The 24,469-nt window shown below is 42.3% G+C and overlaps 1 protein-coding gene across 1 annotated transcript; it reads right to left on the reverse strand.

The window, feature by feature from the left end:
- Positions 1-768: 768 nt before the first annotated feature.
- pdyn (prodynorphin) lies at positions 769-2,436 on the reverse strand. The gene is made up of 3 exons (XM_040192417.2): positions 2,300-2,436; positions 1,885-2,021; positions 769-1,571 (listed from the first exon to the last, which is right to left on the reverse strand). The coding sequence occupies exons 2-3, from the start codon at positions 2,005-2,007 to the stop codon at positions 1,029-1,031; spliced, it is 666 nt and encodes a 221-aa protein (XP_040048351.2). The 5' UTR covers positions 2,008-2,021; positions 2,300-2,436; the 3' UTR covers positions 769-1,028.
- Between the last annotated feature and the right edge of the window lie 22,033 nt (positions 2,437-24,469).

The raw sequence follows: 24,469 nt of genomic DNA on the forward strand, positions 1-24,469 counted from the left end.
ATATCCTCTTATTGTAGGTCAGCTGCCATGTAATTTTGTGACATTGATGTAAATAGGTAATAATGCAGCAGAAATGTGAGACCTATCGTGCAGCTTATATTGTACTGTTTTCATGGATCGAAACCAACGAACCACGTCCTTGAATAGTGAACCAGCTCCTAGTTTAGTAACGCTCTTTGTCGCTAGGTGGCGCCACAACCTTACGGTTTGTTCATGTTTCTTCACATTAGTTGTGCCTCTTGGATCATATGCTCACATTAATTGATTTCCTTTATAATAATAATAATAAGGGCCACGTACACTTACTGTCTTCGTACATCGATTGAGATCACCTTTTTTGCAAATGTAAATAATTAAACCATTTTCATGTTGTTTTTGGGGGTATGTGCAGTGTTTGTCGTATTTAAACTTATTTTGCTCAGTCGATAGCGTTCTTATACCAAATATGTTATTTCTTAGTTTTGTTTCTATTTTCGCTTAATTGATTAGTCGGTTATTTTATTTATTACATTTTCTGGTTACATTCGAGACAAAGGCCTACCTTTAATGAAGGATACACTACAAATATAAACCACATTATTGATTAAATTAAAAAGCGAAAATTGGTGCGCACATGACATACTGCATGTCCGACTTTCCTTTCATCTTGTAATTATATTTAAGACGTTTTAAAAGGTATCACGTCCATCTGCTGTCGATGAGCAGAACATGCTGAGGGGCTGAAATCAGTCGAATCCTTCTGGGTCGTTGAGCAAACAGGAAAGTGTCTTTATTAAACAAGCATCATTTATTGAGTGACACACGATGATGCCAATAACACAGATGAGGATTCATTTTACACAGAAGGCAACCGAGCTGGCTGTAAGCAATAGAGGCAGGAGTACGATGCTTTCTGGAGAGATAGTAGTAATTCAAGTGAACCTGCACAAGTTCTTGTTTTTTCTTTATTTTTTTCTCACGTTCGTTCAGACTTCCTCTGGTTTCTCCTCACGCAAATCCTCAGATTCAAGAGCCCCTGGAGAGTTCATCTATAGGCTCAAGTCATCGTATGAGTAATACGGCTCCTCCGCCGAGCGCACGGAGATCTTGAAGTGGCGGCGCAGAAAGCCTCCGTAACGCTTGTCCCACTTCAGGTTGTTCGACTTCGGTCGGATCCGCCTCATGAAGCCCCCGTAGCGCTTTTGCAGCTCCTCGGGCTCTTGGCTATCCGTCTCCGCGGAGCTACTCCTCTTTGACTTGGGCCCGAATTTGCGTAAAAAGCCGCCGTAGCGCTTCACGTACCCGCGCAGCGCCCGGTCCCCCGCGGGCTCCCCCGCGTCCCTCTCTTCCAACCTCTTTAGCAGGTCCTCGTACTTCTCGGGCAGCGCACCGGCCTCCAGGACGTAGTTGTCGCGCCACGGGGAGGCGAAGATTTTGTTCTTGTCGATCCTTTTGATGAACCCGCCGTAGCGCTTGACCAGGTCAGCCTGCTGGTGTTCCTCCTCCTCTGCCGCTTCGTCCTGGCTGAAGTCCGCCAGCGCCGGAGCCCGCTGGCAGCTCTCCAGCTGCCCGTCACACTGCGCGCTGCACGACTGCGGGACACGGAGAACAGAGCATGAGACGCACGCGGCGCTAACAGGCGTTTTTTACACCTTTTCTTTATTTTTGCAGTTTAAGCAACTTGGACCACTATCTGAACCCAAAAGTGCATTTAGTTGCTAACGCCACACTATATGCTTTAAATAAAAGGATTTAGTTAGAAGTTTTGGTTATGCGTGCATTCACACGGACATTAGGCATCGGTCGGATTTGGGAAATTAAAAACATTTAAAAACAATTAAAAATAAAGTAAATGGAAGTTCTATTGGAGACAATTGGAAGTTTCAAAGCTCCACGTTAAGTTACCAGGCTGCTGAATGCAGAATTGGGGCCGAGAATCCGCTGCACACATTTCTGGCACTGCAGGGAGCAATCTGCGCGGAGGGAGGACGGAAAGCTCAGCATCAGCACCAAGACATACCACTCCATTCTTCACCAGATCCCTGGCACACGCAGACAAAAAAACACACGCAGGAAGAAAAACAGAATTAGACCAGCTTGTTTTAGCTACCCAAGAAAACTAAATAAATTGCTTATTGAAAACACATATTCGAAATATCTTGTTAAAACATATAGATTTTTTGGACCCGTACGCGGCGCGTAATGGCACACTGGAGCTCAGTCTTTCTGTCGGCACTTTACTCAATAAGGGAAACATAATTGCTTCTTTACTTAGACCAGACAGAGAGTAAATAAAAACATGTAAGTGTGTGTCCAGTACCTCGGGAGTTGGACAGATACTTCCAGCCGAGACAAGACTCAGAGGCGCATCTATCTTTAGAAGTCTTTCTCCAACTCTTCGTGTTTCTCCTGCGCGGCTCGTTGCCTTGGCTTTTTATGGCCGGAAACCTGGTAGTGTCACCGCAGCGCATCATAACAGCTTCTCAAAAGGGACCAATGGGAGGGTAAAGTGCTACGTAAATAAACCCACCACCTCCCCGCTCCAGGAGTTTTCTCTTTTTTTAAACAACGCCCACACGAAGAAGGTAGCGGCAGCGCAGTTCATCCAATCGGCGCATCACTAGCATCACCATCATTCCATCTCTCGGGGGCCTCAATCAAAAACCTCGGCTGTAAAAAAATCCTTCTGACATCAATCAACAAAGTGTGTTCTCTTTTCCGGTAAGACTGAAATAGAGTAACCACACAATGGATGATATAATTAATTCATTGCTGTCATTTTAAACAGATTTGTTTTTTTTAAGTCTGGTTTGGATATTGCTTGGCTTCACTTTAAAACTTTTCTTTGACCACTTACAGGCTTTGAACATAACACCAACATTTTCAACATATAATAGGTGTTAACTTTGTAGTTCTGTTACCAAACTGTGTTTGTTTTGACACATAGTAGTTTGATCATTCATCTGAAATTGTGTGTGTCCTGATGAAAGTCCAATATTCTCTCTTTTAGCTTAATGTTTTGGTCTTTAATTCTGAAGATCTAACATTTTGATTCTGCTATTTTCTGTTGAGCAGGTAATAAAGTGGCTTTATCACACATAAGAAGTGGTCGTGTCATCCATCCATCCATCCATCCATTGTCAAACCGCTTATCCTGCACACAGGGTCGCGGGGGGGCTGGAGTCCATCCCAGCCAACTTCGGGCGATAGACAGGGTACATCCTGGATTGGTCGCCAGCCAATCGCAGGGCAACACAGAGACATACAACCATTCACACTCACATTCACACATCTACGGGCAATTTAGAGTCCCCAATTAACCTGATCCCCAGAGCATGTCTTTGGACTGTGGGAGGAAGCCGGAGAACCCGGAGAGAACCCACACAGACACGGGGAGAACATGCAGACTCCACACAGAAAGGCCACTGGGCGGAATCGAACCCAGGACCTTCTTGCTGTGAGGCAACAGTGCTAACCACCATGCCACCGTGCCGCCCCTGGTCGTGTCATGACGTTGCTTTTTTGTGCATGGACTTGTTTTGAAGCCTCGATGTCAGCATGGACCATCCCTATCTTTTTTTTTAAGTGACAGGAATTAGATATTTTCAGGGGACCAAAATGTTTTAGTTAACATTCACAAGTGGAAACACACTGTAAAAGGGTTAAGCACAGAGGAATACACAAACAACTCTAATTGGACAATGGTGAGGTAGCAACCTGTCAATCAAATCGTAGACCTGGGGCAAAGCATGCTTTATGGTCTATTTGACCGTCAGTATCTAAATGGCCGTATTCAAAAGATGGAGTGTTTATTCCATAAATTGAAACAACGTGTGAAGCGCTGCTCACTCTCAGACATTCTCTCCTCAAAGTTATTCATTATTTTGCTCTTTGCATTAAAAGTAAGTTCTAGCGAACATTAAAAGTAATTCTTTGAACACCACACCACTGGAGAGAATTTGAACCCCCGCATACTTTCATTTCTTTGCACGCCTGAAAATGATCGCGCCACATTTCCCCCTGCTTCCAGAGCATGAAAAGAATCATTTGAACTCACATTTGGACTAACTTACTATTAAGCTCAGGCCTCAATGGAATTGGTTTTCAACTCACGATATAGGCTATTTTGCTAAACTTGGCCTTGTACCTTTGACTATCTCCCAAAGCGCCCCATTGTGTGTGCGGATGATGCAACCAGGAGAGTTTGCTCCCAATGCAAGTGCAAGGTTTTCAGCCAAGAGCGAAAATGATACACTACGAGTGTAATATGCTCATGCCTCCCTTGCCCCTCGTAAAATCTTCACCTAACGTGGATCATCGTTGCATTTGTGCGGCGTTGTGTGGTCGGTGAATGTCTTCAGGCCACTTTCTTTAAGAGGTAAGCGGCAAGCGAGGTCAGCTAGCACTCCGCGTTGCGCTGTGGGAGGGCCCCAGTGAAATGATCCACCCATGACATTAATCATCCAAGGATACGCCATAGGGCCTCCTCATCTTTGTCTTAGTGGACGAATGAAGAGAAACCTTGGGGGTGTGACTGACTGGAGCTAAGCCGGTGCAGTTCACAAGTGCTTTTCACTCGGCATTGGAAGCACGTTGGTTACTTAGATTTTAATATATCCTTTTCCCAGATAAAAAAATATTTCTTGATTTGCTGATGTTACACTGACATCAGCATGATCTAAATGTGATATTTGATTGAATTTGTACTTTTTATTCTATCCATTTTCATTTTAACTTTAAAGACAATATAAAAAAGGTAGATTTGTGTCTTTATTAATGCAACAAAAAAAACTGTTTTGAGAGCAAATTTCTTGCATCGCAAACAAAAACCATGTTTGTAAATAAAAATATATAAACTTACCAACTTCCCCACTCACAGCTGAGGTCACATCCTGGATCTGGTCTGCTCCACTGGTATCCCAATACCTCAGCTCTCCAGCCTCAATCGCAATATCTCCGACCACCTGGCTATCACAAAAGCATAGCCCGTCTTCGCCCATCACTCTCCACATCGGCTGCATAAACTCTGATCACCCCTTTTCTTTATGGCACATCATCCAAGATCCTAAATAAATTCCAGTACATCCAAAACTCTGCTGCTTGACTACTCGTGACCACATGACCCGGTCTGAGTAGTGTATTTACCAACCCTTTCTTTCTTCCCCAGCTGTCAATGTGCTTTCTTCAAGCATGGAGAAGAACTGACCCTGAAAACGCTCAATACAGTCCCACTGTACAGTGCTTTACAGTAATAAAAAAAATCGGTCGACAAAGTATTGCTCATTGGTGGAATAATAGCGGTTGGAATATTTTAGTTACTATAGATACCATGGTATACTTTTTCAGCTTTACTTAATCATTGATGACGTTTTTATGTGTGGACAATAATTTTAATAATACTTTTCCTTTTACTAAGTACAGGTGTAGTGAGATGTATACCATGCCTATATGTAAGTCTTTCCTCTAAGTTTAGGTTGGTCTAAAGGTGTGTTTAAAGAAATCCATACGCAATGCATATTCTTGCCGTAGTATTTTCCATTAGAATTTAATATTTTAAATTGTCCTTTGATGCAGAATAATTCAACAGAATTGAGAAATCTATCCATCTATTCAATGGTCAACAATTTTCTGGGGTATTGTGATGAAGGCAGTAACAGCAGGAATGTTATTGACATGAATGTAGCAACAGAGCAACCGTTATACATAATTACAGTTATAGTTATGATGTCCACACTGTGAACCTTCATGAATGCATTTGGATTTCAAGTAGTCAACTGGTAGCAGCAAGGCTGATTAAGGAGATGAATGAACAAGACCATGTTGAATAGACAATGACAGGAATTTTCTTTGTGTTTTCTTTATTCATATTGAAATATGATAAAAGAAGTCTTTTGTGTGTTTGTTTCACTTGTATATGACTCTCTCCTAGAGCTCGATCGTGTTTCAGCGTCACCTTATCTCTTACTTAATGAGCCTCCGTCACATTGGCCAAAGAGTTCCTAAGCAACCTGGAGTGGGCTGCCTCTTTGTGGTCCTTCCTCTTTTCTTTCATCATTGTCTCGATCTGACACTCAGCGTATCTTTGGCTGAAGCACTGCAGAACAGGCAGGATTTATTGGCTCTTCCTGTTTTTGACTTATTTAAACACTTCTGTCCTTTATCATCTATTGATACAGTGAGAGAAGTCCAGAGGTAAATTGATAGATGAGACAGTGATTAGATATATTTAATACCCTCAATGTCACGTTACATCGTTGCTGCAATCAGTTTGGAAGTCATGATCATACTTGTTCTTGACCACAACCACAATATAAAATGTTTGACTATGTGTCAGGGATGCGTGGGAATGCAGGACTCAAACGCAGAGCTTGCAGGAAACAAAAAGGACTTTAATAGTCAAAAACTCCAACAAAGTAACAGGCCAACGGGCAAAAACACACACAAGTACCAGGGGAAAAAAAAAAGCAGGCAGGAACGAGGAACATCCAGACGGTAGACAGGGACAAGGAACATCCAGGACAACAAACAATGACAAGTGACAGGAGACATACACCGCTTAAATACATTAGGGAGGTGCAGGTGATTCGACACAGGTGGAAACAATCAGACAATCACAGACGATGACAGGACAAGGCAGGAAGTGAAGTTACCCAGGGAGACAAGCAGAAAACTAAAAAATAAGACAGGAAATAAAACCACACCGTGACAGTATGTGCTCAAATACACCAAACTAGTCGTGGCACTGGATTACTGAATAGACCTACCAGTGAGAAAATGATAATAGTTAGCTCAAACAGAGCTTATCTGAAAATAGATTTAAAAAACAAAAAGAAATTAAAAACATCCAAAAAAAAGAGAGACTACCGAGAGACATTGAAAAAATGTTGAAATTATGTTTAGATGCTAAACAACAATAAAATAAGGTCAAAAAGACACTTGAGCTGACCAAAAGCAATGCCAACCATTACAAAGATAACAATTAAAGGACACCATATAACCAGGAAGTAACATTGATTGAAAAAAAGCGACATGACCACAATGAGACGCATTTATTGGAAAGATTTGCACAATGATTATTGCCCAACAAAAGTAAAGACACATGAATAGAAGTCTCTTGCAGGTGTACTGACATGTTTCAGAACCAGCCTTCGCTAAAAAAAAGGTATGGAATCAAACCTACAGTGCATCCGGAAAGTATTCACAGCGCTTCATTTTTTCCACAGTTTGTTATGTTACAGCCTTGTTCCAAAATGGATTAAATTCATTACTTTCCTCAACATTCTACACACAACAACCCATAATGACAAAGTGAAAAGGTTTTTTTGCAACATGTACATAAGTATTCACAGCCTTTGCCATGACACTCAAAATTTTGCTCAGGTGCATTCTGTTTCCACTGATCATCCTTGAGATGTTTCTACAACTTTGATTGGAGTCCACCTGTGCTGAAATTCAGTTGATTGGACATGATTGAGAAAGGTATCACAGTTGACAGTGCATATCAGAGCATAAATCAAGCCATGAAGTCCAAGGAATTATCTGTAGACCGCCGAGACAGAATGCAGGCATCGAGGCACAGATCTGGCGAAGGGCACAGAAAGATTTCTGCAGCATTGAGAGTCCCAATTAGCACAGTGGCCTCCATCATCCAGAAATGGAAGAAGTTTGGAACCACCAGGACTCTTCCTAGAGTTGGCCGCCCAGCCAGACTGAACGATCGGGGAGAAGGGATGAGATCAGGGAGGTGACCAGAAACCTGATGGTCACCCTGACAGATGGTCACTCTGACAGAGCTCCAGCGTTGTTCTATGAAGAGAGGAGAACCTTCCAGAAGGACAACCATCTCTGCAGCCTTCCGCAAATCAGGCCTGTTTGGTAGAGTGGCCAGACGGAAGCCACTCCTCAGTAAAACGCACCTGAAGGACTCTCAGACCATGAGAAACAAAATTCTCTGGTCTGATGAAACAAAGATTGAACTCTTTAGCCTGAATGCCAAGCGTCATGTCAAGAGGAAACCAGGCACTGCTCATCACCTGGCCAATACCATCCCTACAGTGAAGCATGGTGGTGGCAGCATCATGCTGTGGGGATGTTTTTTAGTGGGAGGAACTGGAAAACTAGTCAGGATTGAGGGAAATATGAAATAAAGCGTCCCATTTATCAGATAAATATTAAATGAAAAGCAGAGTGCAAAAATTCAGTCATTCTCACTGATGGTTTCTAAAACTGTTAAAATGAATGAAAATCATTTTTCTATTGCAGAAAAGAGATTCAGAGTCTGTCTGTTGTTGTACTGATGCCATTATTTTTCTGAAAATGCATACTACTGAATAATATAATGATGTGAAATATAAAACGGAGCAGTAAAAGCGTTTTTCAGATAAAGCCAAATCTGCAGTTGAGAAGAGGTATTGAAGTTAAATAAATCTGCAGTATTGGGGGCATTCTCACCATACAAATTGTGTGAATCAGTCATCTCACACTTCTCAGTGTTAACCCAGCCTGCTTTTTGTAGGCTCCTTACAGATTATAGAAGAAAGCGACTGTTGCTGTGAGGATACCAAAATGCAATGACCTTTAACTGTCAATGCATTCTTCAAACCAATGTCGTCTTCAACAACACTGTTAGTAAGACGCCCACGGCGCCCATTGTGAGTTTTTTTTAGCTTCAGAGAGCTTTACAGTCTTTACACATGCAACATCCTCTGTCCCTAAACCATCACATCAGGACCAAAAGAACTCCCCAAAATATGAAAAAAAACTTAAATGGGAAGAAAAAAAGGAAGAAACCTTAGGGAGAACGGCCGAGGAGCAATCTCTCTCCCGGATGGAAAGAATGCAATGATGTACAAAATGAACAACATTAAAGATGTACAATACGTTCAATAAATATTAAAAAAATAATTTAAAAAAGGTGTAAGTCAGGACCTCTGTAACTATAACAACCATAAGATATAACCACCATCTGTATACGTAACCACCATCCGATATAATCATGGGTGGAAGTAATGAATTACAAATACTCACGTTACTGTAATTAAGTAGATCTTTTGGGTACTTGTACTTTTATGAGTATTTTCTTCAGGTGTGTAATTTTAATCATACTTTGAGTACAATTTACATCATGTAATCTACTACTACTACTTTTAAAATCAAAAGTCGCTATTGAGTATGCCCACAATTTATAATAATGTTCAAACCGTTTTTTTTTTTCAATGCAAATCCTTATTATTTTTCATTTACAAACGGAGAAAAGGAGACAGCGTCCAGATCAAATGCTGTTGTTTGACCAACACGGTGATATCTGCTTACAAGACTTAATCTAAAAAAACACATCGCAGTAAAAGCTTTTACAATTATACCTTGTCTATACAAGGTATAATAAGCAGGTATGTTTAAACAAGACATAAAGGACATTAACTTTCTTCTCCGTCGTTACTATGATTGATTTCCCATAGTCCATCCACTATCCCACAGGTCCAGACCCCCTAGTGGCCTGCGAACCTCCGTTGTGTTTTAAGTGAACTTGCAGCATTTCTCTCTTTCATGTGTTTTGAAGTTTCGGTCGCGTGTGCTCCGGTCATTTTTGTGATTGCCGCATTTTTGTCTTGCAGGGTTTTACTGTGGGATTTGTTTTTCTGTTTGCAACGCATTTGCACGTGTCGGCCACCGTAAAATTGCCTGTAATTTTTCTATATTGTTCGTCTGAGAAATGTGCTTTGAATTTGAATTTTATACTGGTAAATCGAATGTCTGCTATTGACGATGTAATAAAACATCCATCGGTTAAAATTAATTTGTACTTATGTATTTTTTTAACACTTGTACTTTTACTTGTAATTGAGTACAATTTAAGCAATGTAACAGTATTTGTACTTGAGTACAAATTTTCAGTACTCTTTCCACCTCTGGGAATAATTACCATAAGGCATAAACACCATCAGATATAGTCATCATGGGATATAACCTCCATCAGATGTACCTACCATCAGATGGTGTAATAGCCATCAGATGTAATACTCATCACATGCAACCCCCATCCGATATAGCCACCATCAGATCCAACTTCTATCAGATATAACCACCATCAGATGTGAACACCATCAGATTTGACCACCATCAGATGTAATCTCTAGTAGATTTGGTCACCATAAGATGTGATCACCATCAGATGTAACTGACATCACATATAACCACAATTAGAATTAACCACCGTCCGCATTAACATTGAGAAAAAAAGCAGACATCTTTTTTTACTCCAGCCCCCCTTGTCTTGTTATCATCCAGCAAAGTGGGGAGGGTGGACGAGCACCTTTTTGGGATCCTTTGGTGCGTGAAACGGGCTTGCTGCAGGACCTCTACCAGACTAGTAGAAACAAGCTAACATACTCACAGAAAACCACCTGGAGTAGCTGATTTGGATGGAACATTATCATCTTCAACATAATATTGCTTGCAAGGGTACCAAATGAATAAAAAGGAGTCTAGATCATCATTGGCCTCTTTAAATATGTCATTCAACCTTCCTCATCATTCTCTTGCAGGTGTTGGGCTCCGAACAAAGCATAAAACCAAGGCTGACTTTTGAATGCATTTCTGCTGCAGGACATTAAAAAACCCACGCAAAGAATTTGTCCTCGCACCTAGGTTTGAATTCTCTCTCTTGGTGAAACAGCCCTGAGATCAGATTGGCGAAGCCACACACACCACATGGGTCCCTCTGCTTTCGACTGTGAGTTCCCCTCTAAAGCGGTCTTTCCGAACTGGCTCTGGCTGGTTAAAAGTTAAGACTGTAGGATCTCTTCATATCAAGCTTATCGAAGACAACAAAGCTTCTTCAAATCCACACCTACCGAGCCGGCCCTCAGGTCGGTGTGAGGTTAAGAGTGTAGATATCCTAAAACACCTTTCCGTACTGACCAGCATCGGTGCAAGGTTAAAGACAGTATCTCTTCAAATCCATCCTCCCAAATCGGCTTGCGTTGATTACAGGATTAAGGATTCAGGCTCCCCAGCTTTCAGCCGTTAGGCCTCTCCAACCCAACGCTTCCGACTATGGTCGTCTCGTCCATGACGTGTATGGTCATGGCCGTGTCGCTGAAACGCTTTCTTCTAGCTGCTCCAGAGAGGTCCTCCGTCACGGTACAAACAGCTCAACAAGAAAGAAAGCTTCCTCTACCCCCTTTGGATACAGCTTGCGCGTTAGAGAGCACAGACAGCTTTTGCGTCATCAAGAAACAGTTCTCATAATTCCCAATTGTTCCCCGCAACACAGGACCGAGCGGACACAGAGTTTAACGAGACTCGAGGAAACACAGCAAACCCTATCAACGCACACTAAGGCTATGTCTGGGCAAAAGTCAGATTAGCATTAACAAGCAATGATGCATGTTTATGAAATGCGTGGCTGGGTGATGAAGTCAACTGCTAACGTGTCCGTTTCGCATAAGATCTGCTTTGCTTTGAGCCTCTCTTCTTTCTTTTGATTTACCATTTACTAACCAATACACTTTTCCCTACCCACATACAGATTTACCTACAGACAGATGTTTAACTATGCGTGGAAAACACGTGGTGTACAACCACAGACTTCTAGCAACACCTCTGTCAGCTTGTAGCCAAGCATGGCCCACACACATACCTTCCCTTACACGTGCATGAATGAATGTTTTTATTTGTTGTTTAGAGATTCGTATAATAGCTTTTGTTCATTTCAAATGGTATTGATCTGATTAGTATGGTTGGAGGTTATTAACCTATGCTTACTTTAAGGAGCAGTTTTCTGTGATTTCTCTGTCCATATGTGTACTGTAACCAGCTGGAAGCGCTGGCGGGCCGGAGTTTGAGACCGCTGCCCTAACACTTTCCCAGTTCTTTAACCTCGGACGGTACTTTGGTAATGAGGAAGATGAAGAACTGCCTCGCTATTGTCCTGTATCTCTTTCTCTCCCTCTTTGCTGCGCTCGTCATCTTGTAACAGAGGTGGGGTGGGGTTCAAACCCAATGCTGGTCAAGTCCTCTTGTCGGTTTCGCTTTCATTATTTATTTATTTTACACCGTTGTGGCTGTCTTAGGGTTGGTGATGAAGCCGGGACCCCTCTGTCGGCCCACCGCGCCCCCCCCCCCCAGTGATCACCACTCACAGTTTGGTTGTTATAAACAATAATATTCCTGTGGTTTTGTCTAGAATGTGTTATTTTGAGTGTTGATGAGCAGCTCCCTTGTTAGCATAGCCTGACCCCGCTTCCAGTCCAGAAAGCCCAACTAGACACTAATGTTTGTGCTGTGTTTCTACTGTTTGTTTCCGCAGTATTTTCAATGAATGATTAATCCTCTCCTCATGCACTCTCTCTCGCACGCACACACATACACAGACACACACACGTTGGACCGTTTCCAGTGTGCCAATATTTTTTCGTTGACAACAAAGTTGTTGTATACAGTGAACCAATTCTACATTAAAACATTGCATATGACCAAGATAACTTTTCCGTACAAATCTGTGATTTGTACCAGGTTACAAAGACAGGTTCTTAGGACAATTTTGTCATGCTTGGAGGACTTCTTAAAGAGATGACGGACAGACATAGCCAAGGAACTACACGGAACAAAGCTCCCCATCTAACTGAAGACGTATTGATTCATTTCACTTGTGTGTGCTGCAATAATCTATGACGTTTTGGTCGCCACTTTTACTTTTATGGACAAACTTTGTTGAAGAAAAGTTGCCATGTTACTTATTATCAGCAACTCGGGTGCTGGTCAAGACATGGCAGTGACAGTTCTGGCCATGACAGTGGCCAGAACTGTAACGATAATACCGATTGAAGGGTGTGCTGTACAATGAGGAAGAGGGGAACCTGAAGTACTGGTGCTTCACTTGTGTTGTTGGTTCTGAACATTAATAATGCACATATTCAAAGGTTCGTTCCCAGAACAGCGGCAGCAGTGTTGGGCCAACAATTGCTAGAGGCAGTGAGTGTGTTTACATGATGGTATAATTCGAATCTTTGCTTAGTCGGACTATGCTATCTTTCGGGGCAAGTGCTATTATCCCAATAGACATGGCAGTGAATAAATCGAATCATTGGCCGAAAGCATGTTATATCCGATACGATAGGTGACGCGGTTTTCATTACAACTAGTCGTGATACAGCCCTTTTCACTTGACCTCTTCACCACTACCAACAACAACAACATCAACATTACGAGAAAGATGGCGAACGGAGAGCAAGGTGAAGCTACATCCCTCCACTATTTGTCCATGATGTTAATAGGAGTACAGCGAATGCGAATGGCACTATTGGCTGATTTGATAACTGAGAGAAGACGCCGTCGGCCAGTCCAGTTCCTTATTCAATTCACCGTTACATGCCGCAATTGTCAAACTATCAACTGGATCGGATCGAGTTATCCAGGGGTGTTAGTCGGATCGTAGTCAGACCGCACATAGTCGGACAAAGGTGTTTACATGAAACGGATAATTCGATTTCAGTCCGACTAAGCCAGTTATTCGAATCCTTGTAACCACGCTGAGTGTTTTCACTTTGGGTCCGTCTACTCTTGGGTCCTAACGACTCTTAACAAAAGACAGCCTGTTTAACTACGCTGGACGTTGTTACGAACTATCGTTATTGGTGGAACTAAGCTTTGACTGTGGCAGATACGTACCAGTGTAAGTAAGCACTGCTCTCGCAGTATAATGAATATTTAAATTGATCCATAAAACGTCTTTATGTCTTGCCAAATAAAATGAAAAAGAACACAGAATAAGTTACAACTAAAAAAGTGCTGGACCAATCCCTTCAATCCCCCAACCAAGTCCTGCATAGACTCATTTAGCAATAAACTTGATTTCATGGATACCAGACGAGGCAGATAGGCAATACATACTATCTTCACACTAAGGCTAATATTATTGATTAATAAGGCCACTCATACAACTACATATATTGCATTCCACAGAATACACAGAGTACACTGCCCCCTATCTCCTTCTGACTAGACACAGTTTAACAACTAACTATGAAAGATCTGAAATGTTGTAGAGTTAAGTTAAGTCCATGATAGCCCTCTGTTTTCAAATCTTTTGGTTTCCTGCTATATAAGTTGGATGTAGATTGACTGTTTTGCGGTTTGAATAATGAAAAAAAGATGGGCCTATTGCATGGGAGATTCATGATCACAACATATATATATATATATATATATATATATATATATATATATATACATATACATATATATATATATATATATATACATATACATATATATATATATATATATATATATACATATACATATATATATATATATATATATATATATATACATATACATATATATATATATATATATATATATATATATATATATATACATATATATATATATATATATATATATATACATATATATATACATATATATATATATATATATATATACATATATATACATATATATATATATATATATATACATATATATATATATACATATATATATATATACATATATATATATATACATATATATACATATATATATATATACATATATATATATACATATATATATATATATATATATATATATATATATAAAATTTGTTTTCAATGTGTTGAGACCAAATGTCCAAATTTTTACATGCTTACTTTCTTGTTAACATAAACTACTGTCTTCACAGGACGTTATGGTTTCGGTAAGAAACCACTGAGAGGTAGACATTTGTTTGAATGACTAACGGCTCAAGTGAGTAGCGAGTGACAACAGAGTCATGTGAACAGCAAGTCAAATCCGGCTGGGACCCACAGCCTGCACCCAATCCCAAACGAAGCGAACAGGCAAACACACAGCTTGTTTGAAACCGGACCAAACAGTGTGAAAAGTATGGAAACACCCAGGTGTCCCAAAACAGTTCTAAACCATCACAGTGATGGCTTATATGTACAAGTGGCCATATTGGCCAATTAAATATCGGTCTCTCCTTTTCCCCCTCTCTCATTCACACACACAAACACACAACGATGTGCGTCCCCTTGGGCTTCATAAACACTCCCCCTTCCTGTTTGAGCAACCTTGCTTGCATTTACATTCCCCAGTAACCTGGAGACCTGCATCTTAGACAGAACCCAAGCATAATACTCCCACATGTAGTTAGAAACACACACGCACACACTGTAGAGCCTGGTGTTATCTTATGTGTCATGATTTACAGCACAATTACACACAACCCCAGATAATAACCTTGTATTGTTTGTCTTGTGCTCAATGGCCATGAAATCATGACCGTCCGTTTTTCCATCTTCCTGCTCTCGTTCAGCAACATGCTCCTTTATGTCTAGAAACACACCACACAGCCATGACAGAGGCTGACAGTGTGCGTGATAGGTAAACTCTCCTCAGGCTTTTCCATGCATCATCATCATCACCATCAGACACACATTACCGCAGCTCCCCGTCATCCCCCACCTACTGCTTAGTGACGCCTTACACCTCCACCAATGAGAAAGATGTGTTATGAGACAAAAGTGAGGTGAGCGTACAAGTAACAACAACACCGCCAACCTGAGCTCTTCACTGTATCTGGTGTGAAGGTAACCATAGCAGCCGTTGAGAAAAGCTGCCATCACCACCATAAATAAACCTCCTTGATGGGTGGAGGATGAATTTATTCGTTTCCGCCTGATTGAGTAGACCGACTGTTACGTTCCCAACCAATGTCTGGGGAAGGCGGGGAGTAACAATAAAAATAAACTATAGAGATAAGGATCACAGGCAATTATTTTATAGACAAAGAGAACAATAAATCAAAACATCGATCAGGCACAAACTCAATACCACTAGAAAAGTGACACAGATAATGAGCCCATGACAGTAAACCAAAAACATACCAACTGCTTACCTACCAACATATTAGCGCAGAAAACACCTACACACACAAAAGGATACATCAAGATAATCCAAAGCCGCCGTCTATCTGCCTCGTATCCATCGCGGGACCAATCAGCGGATTGATTTCAGCCACGCTCACTCTTTCAGCTGGTAGCTGCAGGCAGGATCATGAGTCACCTGGAGAGAGACGGTCACCTGGCAGGAGAGAGAACAGGATACACACCTGTAACCCACTCCCATAAGACCGAACCACAGTTTGACCAGAACGACCATCGATAGAAGAAAGAAAGTATCCTTTATTTATCCCTGTGGGAAAATTATTCTATGCATTTAACGCATCCCAAACAGTGGGAGCAGTGTGCTGCGGTAAAGGCATAGTTAGGGGTTAAGTGTCTAGCTCAGGGACACTTCTCCGGCAGTGATTCAAACTGGTGTGTTTTTGTTTGTCTGTGGGAGGCGTGGGGGTCGGACACAGTGAGGTTGAGATTAAGTCAATTACACAATTTATTATTATTACCGTCAGATTCTTACTCCAATCTTAATAATTTATAACAGAATCTGGTACTCTGGGTAGGGGAGGTTGGGCCCTATGATTGAGCCGAACCAAAGAAAGAAATGTAAGAAAACGTGTCTACCCAACTAAACAGAATAAACAAAAGGCCTACTCCTCCAACTTGGTAACACAAAATTCATTGGAGGCATCAACGAACAAATTAGTGTTAGAAGGTTTTTTAGAATGAGCCCCGTTCGCCTCAGTCTTCCTCCCTTTATTTTCGAGCCCCGGGTCAGGTGGACCTAATCACCTGCAAAGAGAGAGAGACACTTAGACAAGAGAGAGAGAAATCCAAAGAGAGCATGTCGAAAAGTGCCTTTCCCCAGCCTGACATAAAACAATTATCTACACCCAAAACACATAAAAAAAATCTTACCCACAGGATAAAGCCAGTAGCCACATTTCTGAACCCTTCTCGTGCTTTATTTCAAAACAAGAGGATTGTCATCGGTGAACACAGAGATGAATTAGAACGAACATACAAATAAAAATGCTGCAGGGCAAGAAGCAGCAGCGTCTTCTACTCAATGGTGGAATAGTTGGTGGCACTTGAACATCAAAGAGAAGTAACACACAAGATGTCACATTTCCGTGGTGTTTTGCAAAAGCAACTTCTTCAAAAGGAAGTGAGAAGTTGGCAGCAGGCAACACTGGAGCATGCAGAGGAGAGACTTAGCAGCATTAAAGGTATGACAATATTCATTGTTCCAAACATATGGAACACCTGGGCTACATAGGTGTGTAAGAGGTTGCAACTACAGAGAAATTCCTGCAAAAGTCCCTATGGCCGTTCTGGAGCTACCAACGTCGGGTTCTTTCAAGGACGCACAGACACACATTATCAGCAAATTTTGTTTGGGGGAGAGAGCAAGATTGAGACCACTCGTTGCGTTGTTCGCTCGGCTCCGCTTAGTTTGGCTCCGCTCTGCTCTGCTCTGCTCAGCTCAGCTCTTGTCATCTCCCCTCCAGATCCTGCTCACCGTTTTTAACAGGGAGACAATCAGTCCAAATCACATCGACCTGTGCTCCTCACTCATCTGCCGGCACCATACCCTGAACCACTCCCCCGCTCTCCCCTCCCTGCAGCTGAGCTAACCACACCCCGCCACCACATACCCCTACCGACCGACTTAGGCCGGGGAGCCATCCGGCCGAACCAACTCCGCCCCCCCTCCCTCCTGAGGGCGGGAAAGGAAGTCCGCCACGACCATCTGCGCCCCCGGCCTATGGACCACCACAAAGTTAAAAGGCTGTAGAGCCAGATACCACCGGGTGATCCGGCTGTTGGCATCCTTTATGCGGTGGAGCCACTGCAGCGGGGCGTGGTCCGAACAGAGGGTGAACTGGCGTCCCAGAAGGTACCGCAGGGAGTCGACCGCCCACCGGATGGCCAGGCATTCTTTCTCGACCATACTGTACCTGGTCTCCCTCTCTGACAGCTTCCGGCTGATGTAGAGGACCGGGCGGTCCACCCCCTGCACCTGCTGGGACAAAACAGACCCCAGCCCTCTGTTCGACGCATCAGTCTGCAGGACAAAAGGGAGAGAGAAGTCAGGTGTATGGAGCAGTGGTTCCCCACAGAGGGCTCGTTTTACCACCTCAACCGCCAACTGGCACCACTCCGTCCACTGGACCGGATCTGAGGCACCTTTCCGGGTCAGGTCAGTCAAGGGGTTGGTCAGCTCCGCAAAGCCCGGGATGAACCTTCGGTAGTAGCCCGCCAGCCCCAAAAACCGCCTCACCTCTTTTTTCGTCTTGGGCCGCGGGCAGGCTGCGATGGCTGCGGTCTTGTCCACCTGCGGGCGCACCCTCCCGCCGCCCAAGTGGTACCCCAAATACCGTGCCTCCCTCCGTCCAACTGCACACTTCCCCGGGTTGGGACTCCAGCACCGCGCCCACCCGCCGCACATGCTCCGCCCACGTGGTGCTGTGGATGATGATGTCATCCAGTTAGGCAGCAGCATACGCAGCGTGCGGCCGCAGCACCCGGTCCATGAGGCGCTGGAAGGTGGCCGAGGCACCGAACAACCTAAAGGGTAGCGTGGTGAATTGGTATAATCCAAACGGAGTGGAGAAAGCCTCTTGGACTCTGGTGACAAGGGAATCTGCCAGTAGCCCTTGGTCAAATCCAGTGTGGTAAAAAACTGTGCGGTGCCCAATCGGTCCAGGAGTTAGTCGACACGGGGCATCGGGTATGCGTCAAACCGCGACACCGCATTCACCCTGCTATAATCCACACAGAACCTTATCGAGCGGTCCTTCTTGGCGACAAGAACGATGGGGTTGCACCAGGCGCTGTTGGACTCCTATTACCCCCATCTCCAGCATGGCGGCCAATTCTCGCTGAACCATTTGCCTTTTGTGTTCAGGTAACCTGTAGGGCCGTGTCCTCACTGTCACGCCCGGGGATGTCTCAATGTGATGTACTATGAGATCCGTGCAACCTGGCAGAGGGGAGAACACATCATTGAATTGGTCTTGAAACCAGGCTATGTCCACTTGCTGGGCTGCAGAGAGATGGGCGTCGGACGGGAGCCGGGTCGGATCGGTGGACTTTGGGACCTCTGGCCCGAGCTCATCTCTCTCCGCTACTGCAGACACCAGGGACACGGACTCCACCTCCCTCCATGCTTAAGGAGGTTGAGGTGGAAGATCTGTGTAGCTCCCCCTCTGTCAGATCGCACCACCTCGTAGTCGACGTCCCCTACCCGCCGTGTGACCACAAAGGGCCCTTGCCACTTGGCGAGTAGTTTTGAGCTAGAAGAAGGAAGTAATACAAGTACTTTTTCTCCCTGTGTGAATTGTCTAAGCTTGGCCCCTCTGTTGTACAGCCGTTGTTGACGCTCCTGGGTCTGGAGAAAATACTCACGTGACAACTCACCCAGTTGGCTCGCAGGTCCAGGTCGTACTGAATCTCGTTCTTACCGGGGCTCGGACCCTCCTCCCAGTGTTCCTTAAGCAGGTCGAGCACCCCCCGTGGTCTCCTGCCAAACAGCAGCTCAAAGGGATAAAATCGCATAATGGTAAATTTGTAATCATAACATGTCATTTTCTTGCACTATGTTGTCTTATCGTCTTGTTGTCTTACTGTCATGCATGTGTTATGCATTAACTGCCAAGTCAAATTCATGGTCTAACATATTTTGGTAATAATTGTTGGTTCAGTGCGTAGCTGAATAGCAGGTGCATCCAGTTCTGTCAGTGGCCCACTTAGTGTCTGATAGTGAGGCACAATGTAGCGTCTTTCTGAGATCCACTAGGCTTTCAGATGACTTAAAGCCATCCTCATCTGTATTAGAAGCTCAGAGGGACGGATGTACAAGGGGCCGGATTGCTCACCTTGGGACAATATAGGGTGGATGGCTATGTCATACACACAAACGTTCCCTTAGGAGACGGCTGTACATGTCCCACCTGAAACCACTTATTTTACCTTACTTTTGTTAAGTGGAACTAAATTGACTCTGAATATGCAAATTACGTAACAAACATAACTACAGGTAAGAAAGGCACTTTTCTTACGCCAATATGTCACTCAAATTGTGTGCTCCCTAACCCAAACCAAGTAATTTTGCTGCCTTACCAATTAATCTGTTATTCTACAAAATAGGTTGTTTTTGAGCCAAAAAATATTAATAAAAGACATTATGTATTGCATGTAACGAACAGAAACTGTATGTTTCCTGTGAACACAGAAAAGACACATATTATTACATGTATTAAGCAATACATGTCCCATGTCAACCTGGTTCTCTTCAATTTCAGAGGCAGATTAGAATATATCATTCTAAATATAATGAGGCTAAATGTTGTTTTTAGAGCAGCAACAGTGCAGTTAAAAACAGCAAAGTCACAGTGACTAATTCAGAAGCATTAGCTTTCATAAAGTTGATGTTATCCTTGTTGGCAAGACAACCAGGCCTAAATAATACATTGGAACTGAGGTCGGCCTGTGTGCTGATTGAAAGAAAGGATGGTATCAAATATAACACAAAAATCTCTACCACTCAATGAAAAGGCAGCCTTGACCCAGATTCAAATCACGTGAGATGGATGACATTTTTTTATTTTTTGTGCGATATTACTGATATGCTGCATTACAAATCCAAGTTTAAGAAAAATATGTTGTCCTCAAAATTGTCCTCTCATCGAGTGATACTACCCTGAAGAATGAATTGATTAAAACGCAAGACTAAAAGAACTAAGAATAAATACGGAATTAAATTCTGAGGACAGAACAGTCTGTAAATTATTCAACAATAGTCTTGCTAATTAGAAAACAGAACTTAAAAAACTTGATAACTTAAAAAAAAACATTGTTTCGACTGTTTAATATGTCAGATGTGTTTTTTCAGTCCACAGAAATTACATCGCGATTTGATCTGTAATATGACCACAGCAGGCTTTGTATATTAAAAGGTGCCTGATCATCTAAGAGGGCAAAAATGGAACTGATCCCACGAAACGCCATGAGGACAATTCACCTTACAATTAACATCCGCGCCTCCTGTTTACTTTGCCGCATGTTTGAGGAAGACAGTGGTGAGTTTCCATAATTGTAAGACTCACTAATTATGCATAAATTATGCGACAGGCACCTGCCTGACACAAATACACAAACATTAAACTTGCTGAGCAGCAGGTCTTTGCTTCTGCTGCATGATGATAAGCTGGCTATCTTATTGTGTGACCCCATGAAAGGTCACTGCCAAACACATTCTACGCTGTTGAAGTAAAATAAATTGTAGTTGTTTTTAGACTATCATCCTACAAAGTGGATGTCCCCTCACAGTGAGGGTTTCCCTCAACATGCTCAACAGTAGACTGTAGTGTATGACACAATCTGTAATGAATATACATTTTAATTTAGAAACATTCAGTCTCATAGATGTAAGTAAAAAACAGAGCAGGAGTTGGGACTTTGTCAGTTTAGCAAGAATAATGGAAATAAGCAGTGGCAGCTGGCCAATAGAGGGAAATGGGGCGTCGCCCCTGCCTGGAACCGCCCGCCTTGAGCCGCCCGACTTGAGCCCCTCAAAAAGGGAAAAAATATATATGTTTTTGAAATATGGAATGTATTATTTGTAATGTAATATTTGTAAAATATGATTTATCCACAAAATATAAGCATTTCCTGCACGTCCCTGCTTGTAGTCCTGTCTTCATGCACATTTTAGCTCTGCTAAGGCTAAAATCTAAATCTCAAGGTTGCCCAAAGAAGGCGGGTCTATGAAGCGCTTTGAGTCTTGGAGACCATAGGTGAGAGGCAGACGAAACACCTGCGTGTTCCAACCAATTTGTCGTCGGGAGCGTTTCCAACCTTAAAAACGATGGCGTAGTGTGGACGCCACATATAGATGTATCTATATAAGTCTATGATTATTTGAAGTCATTTTTCTCTTCAGTCCCTCTGAGTGACATCTCAGTGACCTTCTTATTGGAGTCAGGAATGTCCCTAACAAGAGAACGTGCAAGCTAGAGTGAAAACCAATGTTGCCCCAGGCTGAGTCTATTTAAGGACAATGATTGGCTAAATTGTATGCCAAACATTTTTAAATTTAATCAGCAATTGGTGTTTGGGGAGTGTTGACACAGGTCCGGTGGTACCTGAACAGGGCCCTCAAAACCCCAAACACGTTGTGGAATATTCTGTCAGTGGCACTGAACATATTATACACATGTAGCTAATGTTACCTCGTGCAGCTTTACTGCTACACAGCAGTGTGACATTGACGCACATAAAGCACAAAGCACAAATGTACAGTGGAAAGTATTCACAGCGCTTCACTTTTTCCACATTTTGTTATGTTACAGCCTTATTCCAAAATGGATTAAATTCATTATTTTCCTCAGCATTCTACACACAACAACCCATAATGACAAAGTGAAAACTGTTTTTTGCAAATCTGTTAAAAATAAAAAACGAAAACATCACATGTACGTAAATATTCACAGCCTTTGCTTAATACTTTGTTGAAGCACCTTTGGCAGCAATTACAGCCTCAAGTCTTCTTGGGTATGATTCCACAAGCGTGGCACACCTATTTCTGGGCCGTTTCTCCCATTGTACTTTGCAGAACTTGAGAGGTTCTGCAAAGTAGAAGAGGAAAATAATGAATTTAATCTATTTTGGAATAAGGCTGTAACATAACACAATGTGGAAAAAGTGAAGCGGAAATACTTTCCGGATGCACTGTGGGATGATAACTCTTTAAATCCATGATTCGGAACAGCAAAGTGTTGGACCAAATATGATTCTATTGTTGAACGTATCAAATTAAAGCTGTGTTTAATTAATTATCTAATCGTTCATCAAATAAGAACAAATTATTACGAGACTGCAACAGAAACTACTTATACTGTCCAGCTATAAATCTATCGTCTTCCTTATTTAAAGACAGTTGGTGGTCTCTACTGTTTGTTTGAGTTCTTCCTCACAGACAGCGTGAGGCCGCAGTTGTTGAGTTCCAACAGCACAGCAGCTTCCTGTCCGAGCGAAGATGTGTTTCTCACCCAGAGCTGTTGGAATGCTTGGTTGGAGTGAACCTGTGAAGTCCTGTGTTATCGGGTGCCACATGACTCTACACCTCCGATTTGGAAGTGACCAGATTTACTGCAACAAGCACGAAGGCTCATTTAGGACGAAGAGCAGCAGAATTATTATTTTTTTTAGCATTTGTCATTTAAGATAACAAGTTTAATAAGATAGTTCTTAGTATACTAAAAGCCCGTCATATTAAGCCAATCAATCATACTGAGTCTGACATTTCTGACTAAAACTGTCACTCAATCATCTGTCAATTAAATTAAATCTGTAGCCAGTCGGGGTGGATTTCTCTTGTTTTAGATAACTTTGTTTTCTGCCTTTTCCCCTGATCGGATCTCCCTGTGTCTAGTCCCCTAAACCTTGATCCCAGTATCCACTGTCTCACTGCCAGTTCTTATCCTTTGGGACACCTCCAGTGCTCCAATTGATGAATCAGCTTGGAACTTCATAGATATTTTCTATTGACTTCATCACCTTTGACATGAGGGTTAGCCTTTTAGCAGAAACTAAGAATAAGTTAAAAACAATAAGAGAGATAATCTATTAACACTGAGAATGTCTTTTCCACTACAAACACATTTTAACAGAACTAAGGCTCATAATGTTCCATCAATGTGTTTTATATGTTGTGTGTCCCTAAATAACATTAAACAGGAGGACATGCGGGAACAGTCCAAACAATTCTTGTACTATTCTGTACTCTTTGTGTAATATTTGTGTGTGTGTTTTTGTGTTTCTGTCATATTGTGTCTAGGGGTTTGAATTAAATCAATATGGAGTTGAAAACTCTTCCTTCATATACATTGAGAATAAAAAATACAAACATAAAAAACAAATCCATCCATCAGAAAACTGTAGTAGCATGGAAATTAGCTTTTCTCAGAACAACCTTCAGTTGTTGGCTGTGCTGCATTCAGCAACCTGTATCACCTCCAGATAATGAACTCACTACAGACCTCAAGACAAAAGACACCAATAGCATCACCATATCTCCTCCATGCTGTATCTGCCTTCCTGTTACCATGGTAACAACGGCATAGATGGCATAGAGAAATGTGGTTGTGAGTGTTGTGAGTCAGATGCTGAAGTAAATGTCCCTGAAACTTGTGAAAGATATTTATCCGGGAGCGGAACAGGCCAAGACGACAGCCAGGACTGGAAACACAAAACCTCTGCAGGCAGGGTCAGTGCCCCCCCCCCCCCCCACACACACACACACACACACACACACAGAGCATGAATATCCACCTCACCTTTACTTGATGACGATGTCTCTCTTTGAACACACAAATATTTTCATGGTGCTTCAATTCATTTAGATACAGATCAGAGGATTTTCAAAATAAATGATGTTTACATGTATACAAAATAAATGAGGTATACAACTTATTCTGGATTAAAATACATTTGCATTATACTGCTAATCAAACATTTTGAAATGTGATCATCTTTATGCCAGTGCTTCAGTATGTTCTCTTGTTCTCTAGTGC

The sequence above is a fragment of the Gasterosteus aculeatus genome, chromosome 2 (assembly GCF_964276395.1).
Source record: "Gasterosteus aculeatus chromosome 2, fGasAcu3.hap1.1, whole genome shotgun sequence".
Taxonomy (NCBI): Eukaryota; Metazoa; Chordata; class Actinopteri; order Perciformes; family Gasterosteidae; genus Gasterosteus; species Gasterosteus aculeatus.